This window comes from Atta cephalotes, assembly GCF_000143395.1.
Source record: "Atta cephalotes unplaced genomic scaffold scaffold00064, whole genome shotgun sequence".
Lineage (NCBI taxonomy): Eukaryota > Metazoa > Arthropoda > Insecta > Hymenoptera > Formicidae > Atta > Atta cephalotes.
The window spans coordinates 360,210-371,264 of NW_012130128.1; the positions used below are offsets into that span (position 1 = coordinate 360,210).

General features: G+C 30.6%; 1 protein-coding gene across 1 annotated transcript in view; it reads left to right on the forward strand.

Annotated features, from left to right (window-relative positions):
* Nucleotides 1-11,055, forward strand: part of LOC105623811 (transcription factor IIIB 90 kDa subunit-like) — a 17,800-nt gene that overhangs the window by 4,149 nt on the left and 2,596 nt on the right. Inside the window, exons 4-7 of the mRNA XM_012205188.1 lie at nt 1,031-1,186; nt 1,271-1,347; nt 10,129-10,360; nt 10,426-10,573. Of these exons, the coding sequence (XP_012060578.1) occupies nt 1,031-1,186; nt 1,271-1,347; nt 10,129-10,360; nt 10,426-10,573 (613 nt within the window). The remainder of the gene's footprint in view (nt 1-1,030; nt 1,187-1,270; nt 1,348-10,128; nt 10,361-10,425; nt 10,574-11,055) is intronic.

Below are 11,055 nucleotides of genomic sequence, written 5' to 3' on the forward strand. Positions count from 1 at the left end.
ACTTCCATACATGCTTGGCATATGAAATATGTATGGAAATTGAATGAGCACATACAGAACGCAATTGTTCTTGTGCTTAGTTCTTTACTGTATCTAAATGTATAAATCAATCACATTCAAGAATCTTACAACAGTTGCAAAGCTGCTTTTTCTGCTGAACGCAGCCATTCATGATGCTAACATAAAAAAATGTTCACATCTCAGAAATTTTGATCTTTCCGTTGTTCATTAAAATTTTTTTTACTCACAATCAGTATGGTGTATACTATCTATCATATAAATGCTGAATGATTTTTTTTTAATATAACTTTAATATAACTAACTTTAATATAACTATATAAAGAATAGAATTATTAATTGTATAATTTCTCTCATCATTTTATCAACTCTACATATAAGAATATAAAAATATTATAGTAGTAAACATGAAGTTAATTTAATATGATTTTAAGAGATACTAATCATAAAATATTTGGTAAAACTGCAGAAAAGGAGAGCACGCCGTTACGAGTGATCTCCAACAGATTTTAGCCATCGTTCGTCATTCATTAAAAAGTTATTAACAAAAAAAATTTGAAAAATGATATCTCTCTTCTACTATATACTTCTACTATATAGGGATGTATCTCTTATCAGAGCGGGAGGTGAAGTGGAAGTCGTGTGTCCCTAAAGCAGGGAGACAGATAGGGTGAGAAGCGCTTCGTGTTGAAGCCGCACGCCCCTAAGCAGGGAGAGAGATGAAGTGAGAGTCACTTCACGTGAAAAGTCATTACATAAACAAGGAAGGATATAAGAATTTAATATTATAGCAGAAACAAAATATTATTTTTTTCAAACTTTTTTTGTTAATAACTTTTTAATGACGAGTGACGACTAAAATCTGTTGAAGATCACTCAGGATGATGACCTTGACATCATATGTCATTGGCGGTTGCTCCCCTTCTGCAGTTTTATCCAGATAATTATATAATTGCATTATATTTATAGATTTTGTATTAGTAATTGTCTTACAGTATAGATAAATTTACAGCTTCTTCTATAGAGAGTGAGGATGCAGATAGATTTATTCGGGAAAGTAATTTGAGCATAATCCAACAATATGTTGAGAATAATATTGGTGATTCTGATGAGAAAATTCATGATGTGATTTTAAATGAAAACAATAGTACACTTATAACTGGATTAGGTGAGCATATATTTATAAAAAATTGTATTACTTATATTTTGTCAACATATTTTTAATTTTATGAATAATTTTATGAATATACAGGTCCGGACATAGCATCTATGATATCAGGAAATGATCATTCAAAAGAATTCAACGAGAAAGATAATAATTTTGAAAATGTAAGTATTTTCCTTCTTTTTTCAAAATTAAATTACAAATTTTATTTATAAAGTAATATTTCATTTACACTTACAAGAAAATACACTCCAGTATCTTATTTTTTTATAAGCTTTGGATTTATTATATTGAATGCTTTGTAACAAAGATAAGATGACACAGTGTAGAATGCGCGCACTTGCTCACGCACTCACTCAACATTCGCACTCATTCACACACTCACTCACCCTCCCTTCCCCCCTTTTTCTCTTCTTCTCTCCCTCACTCACTCACTCACTCACACACTCATTCACTCACTCACTTAAGCACACGCATGCATGTGCGCGCGCATACACAGTGAATTATAAGTTGCTTTCCATTTGCACATAAGTGGAACTGAGTCTGAAGTGAGCTGAATATTTAATACTCAGATTAATGACATCGTTATTTGCTTGCTTTGATTGGTCTCGATCGTGTGCAGATTATAGACAAAAACTCAGTTAAATCTTACTTGTCAGAATGCAAAAAAAATGCGCGAAATTCAACTGAATTATGACGTCACAATTGAGAATTATCTAAGAATTAATATAAATGGAGCAACTATTATTACAATCTTGTTTGCCAGTATGAAACGAAGACGTAATGATGTACTGTGTTATCTGTTTACACTGATTCTCAGTTACATATTTTGTCTGCTAAAAAGTACCGTGTATAAATTAGATTAGTATAGCTTAAAATAAAATAGAAACTAGTATAGATTAAATACAAATAAAACATATCTCTTTTATAAGTATTCTTGGAAATGCTGGCCTGAATTTGTTGAACGAATAACCGTTACACAGTAAAAAGAACTTAAGTGGCATATATACGAAAGGGCATCAAATAGATATGAATATTGCTCGAACAAAAAACCATAGTATCTATTGCAACGTAGGGATAATCGAAAATAATAACGTTTAATGCAGTCTTACACTTGAAAAAATTTTATTTTATTTAATATAGTTGAGTCATTATAGTACACAAAAAAAAAAGAATCTCTAGAAGGTTCCAAAAAGGACGTAAGGCGTTATGATAGAGCCCTATGGTAAATCATTATCGATCATATAATCAACATTAGATATCAATTTGTAACATTCCCCTCACTTTGAGTTACGAGAGGAACTCAACTTAAAGTAAATTAAAATAAGACAATGTCATTAAATCTAACGATTATTCTAACTAAAGGGAAATAAAAATCTAAAACTCGAATCTTTTTAGGGTTTTTACACGTCTACCACTCCTGGTTCGGACTTCTTTTATACCATCTGACGTGATCAAGTTCCTGCTCCATATCCTTGGTTATGTCCGTACTTTGTTCCGTCTTGACTGTATTCATGCATGTCTCCAGGATACAGTCGTTGAACAGGCCGCATCAATTCTCCGGATGCAGTCTTTACTTTGACTACTCATACAATACCATCTTTGCTTGGGAACATCCGAGCTAATGGCCAGTCGTTTCAAATTGTCATGACTTAAAAGAATAATATCTCCTTCTTAGAATACTGCTGTTTTTGTTCCTGCGAGATAACTGAACTCGAAATGAAAGCGTTTACGAAAGTCATCGCAAGCTCTGCCGATATTTTATCCATTTATTCAAATTGATTTCCAACTTATCCAAATCAGGTATTTTATTTGCGAAGTTTCTTGCAAAAAACGCATCGGTATCAGAGGCTTCAGTTGCGTCGGATTGTCTGCTAATATCTCAGAGGATGTGAATTGTGATGGCTTCGCAGTCACACAGGATCGTACTCATTTCTTCGTAAGAAAGACAAGATTTTTTTTAGCGTTTTCTTGAGCAAGTCTTTGGTTATTCTAATCAGACGCTCCCATCATCCTCCCCATAATGGAGGATTGAGGTGTCAATCCATTTTCTGTGTTGTACTAAATTATTTGATTTTGTTCCAATCGATTTTGCGGAACTCCAAGAAAATTTTTCCCATTATCTGTGTAGATTATTGACGGTCTATCTCTTCTGGCGATAAATCTATGTAGTACTTGTAGAAAGAAATGTAATGATCTCCAAATGGATTGCTCGATAAACTGCACATGTAAATAAGCAAATCCATGTTTTCTCTAAGAACAATGATCCTGCGTAGTCTATGCCAACAATTTCAAATGCATTGGCTTCTTTCACTCGTTCACTCGGCAGATCCTCTGAGGTAGGTTTCTAATTTGTTGATCTTGTGTCGTTTACAAATCATGCAGTTGTTTATCACAGATAAAATCGTACTGCAGCTCTACAAGCAAGGATCCAGAACATTTCTCTCAAATTACTCTTCACGATCTGGATTCCTGCGTGATTCAACTGCTGGTATTTATTCGATTAATTTCTTGGTCAAAGAGTGTTTTGGATCTACTATGATGGAACAGTAGAAATCATGCATATCTTCTCTATTAATGACTGACGATTTCAATCGTAACAGTCCATTTTCATCTTCGTACATTTTCAATGTGCTCAACTTTGGCTCATTTACTCCGTTGAAGGATTCTTGTTGACTCAAGGCTCATTTTAAGACCATGAACTCTAATACAGTATTCTTTTTTATAATCAATTCTGTTGATTCTGTTGATCTCAAGGCTTGATAATTATTGATAAAACGAAGAATCCACATCATGGTTCATATTATCTTGGAATACTTGAACTGCCCTTTCATATATCAATTCTCTTGTTGCGCTACGTTTCTTCTAGCACCATGTTGTTCGATAAGAAATTGTCAGCTGATTTCTTCATTTCCTCATAGATCTCATTCGTAATATAGTCACTGATAGGCCAACAGTTCTTATCTGTCGGACTCTGGTCCCTTCCACCATCGCGATTGTATCAAATGCTTTACCATATATCCTCGCGAAGGCAAGTCTGCTGGATTTATGATTCCTGGAACATGATACTATTGATTCGGATTTGATAGCTTATGTATTTCTTCCACCCGATTAAATATGAATGTATTCTATGGTTTGTCTCTTTATCCAGGCCAGAACTGTTGTAGAATCTGATCAGAAAGAAACATTTGCTTGTTTTTCGTTTAAAGCGTCTTTAATGGAGTGCCATAATCTAACACCAATGGTGGCCACAAGTAATTCAAGTCGAGGAATCGTTGACTTCTTTATCAGTGCCACCCTGGATCTAGCGGCAAGAAGTTGCAAGTAAACGTCTTTTGTCTCTTCCGTGCAAATACAACCGCTGCGTATGCAGCGGACGTGCGTCTACAAATATGTGAAAGATCAGATTCCTTGTTTCTTCGTTTCGTCGGAAGTCTCAATATGGTATCCTTAGCTTCTTCAACCAAGAGAACTGTTATTGCCATTCGATGAAATCGTTCTTGATGTTTTCTGGTACTTTTATATTCCAACTTATCTTGCGACCAGAGTAATAGTAACTGTAATAGTAACTCCTGTAATAGTAACTTGGGTTTCAAGAATATAGACGAAGATACGCCAATGGGATCGAATATTCGTTGTGCCATTTATTATATAATATAAGCTTCTTGATGTAATCTTTACATCAGTCTGTAGTTCCAATAGGGATGAGATTAATCTTAGAGTGTCGTTTTTCTTATTTCAAATCGAGTATCGAAATAGATACTTCCTTCTTGTCTTGAATATTTGCCATGGAAATCAAATTTTCCTTTTGCCATGACTCATTCAGCTTCTTCTTTAAATAATAACTCCTCCTTTGATTTGATGCTGATTACGCAGTCCACATAAAAGGATTTCTGAAGATATTGAATAATAACTTTTCTCTTTTCGTTTGTTTGTAATGCTCTTTGTAATGCTTTTTCTAAGTGGTACTCTATGGTACCTCCTAATAAGAAGGAGCTGCTAGATACACCGAAAACTACTCTCCGATGTCAATATATTTCTATCTATTCTGGGAACATCTTTTTCCACCAGAGAAATCGTAATACATTTTTGTCTTTTGATGAAATACTTATTTGCAGAAAGACTTTACGAATATCCGAAATTACTGCTATCCTCCGTCGTCTGAAACCTAATAATATATTAGGAATCAATCCAATCAGGACCTGTTTCCAGACATTGATTAAGTGAGAGTCCATTATTTCCTATTGCTGAGGCGTCAAAAACTGGTCTTATTCTGGTAATGCTGCCTTCCTTGATCACATGTCTATGTCTATGTGAAAAGTAATATTCATCTTGTTTTATCTCTCTATCTGGAACTTTCTTGATAATTCCCTCTGTTAATTATTTATTGAATATTCTCTGATAATTATCGTAAAGATCTTGTTTCTGAAATTTTCTTGATTCTAACCGGCGCTTTTCATCATTCTTATTAGCCGTCAAAAGTAAATGATCATATCTCCAGAGAAATGATATTTCGTATCTTCCATCTTCATTCATCTTAATTTTTTGTTGAAAATGCTCCTTTACCTCTATCAGAGAAACATTTTTTGCACAAAGATTGCATAAAGAGCATAATATAGCCAAATACACAAGTTATTAGTTGCGCTGTAATCTATTTGAGATAATCTTTACAATTTTAATTACAAAAACGATTCGGCCTTCCTCAGTATCTTCTAACTAGATTTAATTCGGAAATACAGTAAATTCTAATTTTCGCAAGAGAAAAAAATCTTAGTCATTATAATGTATTTTAAGTTAATTAATATAACGCTGAGTGTATGAGAGTCAATAGATTTTTTTTTTGTGAGATAGTAGAAAGCACATATTGATCCGTTAGTGATTGTTAGTCTCCTTATCGTAAAGAGTTTCCAAATTCTATTACAATTTGCAATTGTTAGTTATAAATCCATTTTTCCCTACAGATCAAATTCGTAAATACAATAGTAAACCTTTGCTCGACGTACATGAATGCAGTAGAAGTTACAATTTTTCGATGAAGAATTATACAATCTTTATAATTTGATTTTATATTTTTTAAGAATGAAAGAAACTTTCTTGAGTTATGCTTGTAAAATGAATTTTAATGTTACTCTGTGTTCTGTCCTTTTATATTTATATTTGTTAGAAAACTTATTTAGAGAAGAAAGAAAAACAAGGAAGGGGTAAGGAAGGGATAAGTGGAAAGGGGTAAGTAGAAAATTATATGTTGAGTAGGGATAAGTATAATTCTTAGTGTCACTTTGCTTATTCAAACCTGACTTTTATTTCTTTATATGTATCATTTCGGAAATGGTTCTCTTGTAATATGAGGGTTCTCAATCTAGGATTAAAACATTATTCCAATCTAAGACATAATCTTCATTCAAATGATGGCTCAAAACTACAGATAATGAATTTATTGTACGGATAATAAAAACGTTTTTTGTTTCTTTAATACCGAATCCGTTATGCCCAAGGTATCTAATTCCCAACAAGTCGGCGATATTCGCATCTTGAGCATACATCGAGACGATCATGAGTTTAGAATTCTCTCTTCTCTTAGAATGAATGTTAATTTTTCCTATTAATGTCCAACCGAGCAACGTTTCAAAACGACCGCTTCACACTTGAGTTCCTTTCTCTTTCCAGTCATCAACTTTCTGTCAATATCTGCTCCTATTAAAACAACTATGGGCTTGTCTCTGTTATCGACATCGATAAGTTTTATTCCTTGCTGTTGCAATTGTATGGGCCTTTATTTACCAAAGAATCATTCTAACAGATGACAAAGCAACAAAATTATAGGAATATGAGTTATCTAAGCTCTTTATGGAAATCTTGTATCCTTTATGCATGGTTTGGATTTCGCGCCGCCAAATAACATATATTCGATTTCTTGTTCATTTATAATCTCGAAGCCTAATTCCTTGGCATAATGGTCTAATACGATCTATCTCGTGTCGGAAACCGCTCGTATCTCGTGCTCTTACGCGCGTTAAATAATTTGAAGCATTTATAGAAACACCTTACATGTTAGATGGACACTAGCGAGATTATATTGCTACTACGTCTCATTAGTTTTCTCTATTTGATCCTTTCCTTAAAATGCATTTGGCGTCCTATTGCGACACATAAGTAGCACATGTTTCTTGTTACACCAAGCACATTTTTCTTTGTGGCGGTAGAACTTAAAACTGTGTCTTATAGTGACTCTAAGGCACGCAAATGAGTTTCTATCATAAATTTGAGATAAAGACGTATGTGTACTTACCTTTATCTTGCTCAATACTAATTTAAGCATCTCGCGTACGTAATCTTCGATAAGTAAATCTTCTCTGCCAAAACAATTCTTGAGACTCGTAATTACCTTGTCGTAGTTGATAGTCGGTGGAAAACTGTTGACTTGCTCGCTCGCTCTAGTTATTACTCTTTGTTATTGCCTGTATTAAGTATCGGTATCCAATCGATCGATGTCGAATTGCACGATGTCATGATTTTTACATACAATGAAATAATTATTATAATTGAAATCTAAGATATACATTATATTTTTCGTGTTCAATAAAACAATATCCAATCGATCTATGTTCAATCGAGCGGTGTCCACTTGATCAGTGTCGAATTGATCAGTATTCAATTGAACGTGTCCAATTAAGCGTGTCCAATCAAACCGTGTCCAATTGGGATTCTTCCACGGAAATGCTATAAGTTCTCCGATTTCTGCAAAATATAACATTAAACGGTTTTTAGAGTCGCTGATTTTAAATTCGGATTCAAAATTTTTGAAAATTCACAATGGTTGAACCAATGTGGCGGATGGAAATGTTAAAAGTTCTCCGATTTCTGCGAAATGTAACAGGAATGTTAAAGGCATTTTAGAGTCGTTGATTCCGAATCCAAATTCAAAATTTAAAAATTCAAAATAGATGAACTAATATAGCGGACAAAAATGTTAAAAGTTCTTTAATTTCTGCAAAATGTAGATCAGCGCGTGTGTAGCAGTAATAATTTCATAAAAATAACATTTTCCAAGTGATACGTAGGTACAATATATCATTCGTATAAAGAAAGATTTAATATTAATGATTGGCCAAATTTAATTTTAAAAAATATGTATTTCCAAAAATATAAAGAAAAAAAATATAAAAAATAAAAAAAATATAAATATAAAAATTTAAATTGCATTAATTGTGTGAAACTATTTTTTAATAAAAAGTAAGTCCCAAAAGTTTCGGTAATATTTTTAATTTTTAAAAAATAAGACTCAGTATACTACGTATATAAAAGTCTTTCTATTATATTTTAGCCCATAGTAATAATTATTTAATCCTCCTTTAAAATATTATATTACAAAATTGCGTTACTTTACTCAATTCAAAGGTTATTGCAAGGATATTATAAAGTATTAATTAACTTTTTTAACTTAACTTTTATCTTTTTAACTTAGCACTACCTAACTCTGCTAAAAAGACTACAATATGATATATATGCAAGTACATATATATAGTGTATATTAGTAATTCAAAATTGAATTATTTAAAGCAATGAAGATCTAGCTTTGACCTTAATAGGCATTTTTCTAGTATTGATTGTGTTTTTCACATATGCGGTCTAAAATAGAGATTTTTATTGAAATAAATTTAAAGTATTTCTTAAAAATAATTATTATATCGCCAACTATTTTGATTAATTAATCATATTGATTTGATTAATTAATATGTATAAGCATATATATATATACATAATCGCTATTAAAAAATCACATTTACAGTTTCTCACAATCCTTATTTATATACAAAAGTTTTTCGCAATTAAGGATGTTTTATATACATTTTTGAAATAATAACAAAATTATGAAAAAAATTACAAATTATTCTAAATCACGTTAAAAATAACATGACAAATTTGGTGACAGTTAATATCTAGATTATAAGTTATTTTAATAAATAGTAATATTTTAATAAATAATATTTTAATAAATAGTTTAGTTTAATAAATATTTTATTAATCTGTGTTCTAATAAAAATATATGGAAATATATTATAAAATGATAAAAATTTCAATTTTTTTAAATACATTATGTATTCAAGATTATTTATGTAAAATTACATTGCGATGCATTAATTAATTGTCTAATAAATAAACAAAATATTTATTTGTTCTATATCTTTATAACTATAATAATCAATAAATCGCAATGAAACTTTGCATAAATTATTTTGAATATTTAAAGTATTTATAAAAGAAAAAATATAAATTGTTTTATAATTTTTAAAATTTTCATTTTTAAAAAACAATAAAAATAATAACAAAACAAATAAACTACAAAAATGTGTTTCTAATACATCTTTAAAGTAGAACAAATCACAATAACATCAAAATGACGTTAAATTGAATCGTGATTGATAAAAAAAATGACTTAGCAATCCAATTTTGAATTTTAACATCGTGATGATTTTTTGTTCTATTTAAATATGTTTTTCAATTTATTGCATATGATAGATTTTAGAAATACTTCTATTAAAATATTTCATATGATATATTGCAGAAGCTTTTCAGAACTGTTGCACTTGAGATGTGAAAGGTTGAAAAAAAAACAGTTCTGGAAATTTTCCGCAATAATTGGTGCTATATGGGTATACTTATCTAAAAATCTATAAATTTGTAGACTCATTTTCTGATTTTTGTATTATGTATTATTAAATATTATATTTTTGTCTTTATTATTTATGGGATCATAGAGAAGTATGCAATATTATATCACATGTAAGATATATCCACACAAACTAGCATAGCCGCATAAAGAAAATTATATGTATCTTTATAGGAGAAACGATTAATTTTCTTTATGCACATGTTCATGCGGCTTTGCAAATTTTTGTGGATGTACTCTTAAATATTTGAAATAATTAAGATTTTGTTTTTAGTCTTCTGAAGAAATTTACGCAAATGATATCGATGATGAAGAATTGGACAGTTACATTCTTTCGGAAAAAGAATCGCAATCTAAATCTGCTCTTTGGAATAAAGTAAACGCTGATTATCTTGTTCAACAAAAAGAAAAGGAAGAAAAACGTTTGAAAGAAAAAGAAGAAGGTAAACCTGAAAAGAAAAGAAGAAGAACGACCAAAAAATATAAAACGCCTGCGAATACTGCAGGTAAATTTTCTATTTTTCGTTTAATTAACTTATTCATTATTATTAAACTGTTTTTTTTCCTTTAGGCGAAGCAATTGAAAAAATGTTGCAAGAAAAAAAGATATCTTCCAAAATCAATTATGAAGTGTTGAAAAATTTAAATAATCAACAAAGCAATGAAGATTTACCTGTCACAAACACATCGGAATTGGACACAATAAGTTTTAAAAAACCGTTAGTGCATTATTTTAGAATTACAGTCAAATCGATTACGGGCAAAGTCCACATCACACAAGTATCCGACAATGCTGACATTGTATTTATAGCAAGCAGCTTGTGTAATGTCGATATTGCCCTTTATGCAAATTTTGCCCGTAACAGATATATTAACACTATTATTTTTATTATTAATTGATTAATAATAAGCATTTTTAATACATTAACGCTTATTAATTTTAATAAATAAGTCGTCACATAATTAATCATATAAATAATCACAAAATAGTAAATATACATATTTTCAATGCAGGAAAAAAATTGAAATGGATTTATAATAGAAATGTTTATTTAAAGGATGCGTATAAAGAAATTTGAAATAAGTATTTTGCATAGTAATTATAAAAACAAATAGTATTTATTTATTTCAAATAGTATTTTTCATAGATTCAATTTTTAAACATTTCTAATGAATTCATTCCAATTTTTTCCCTTTTTTT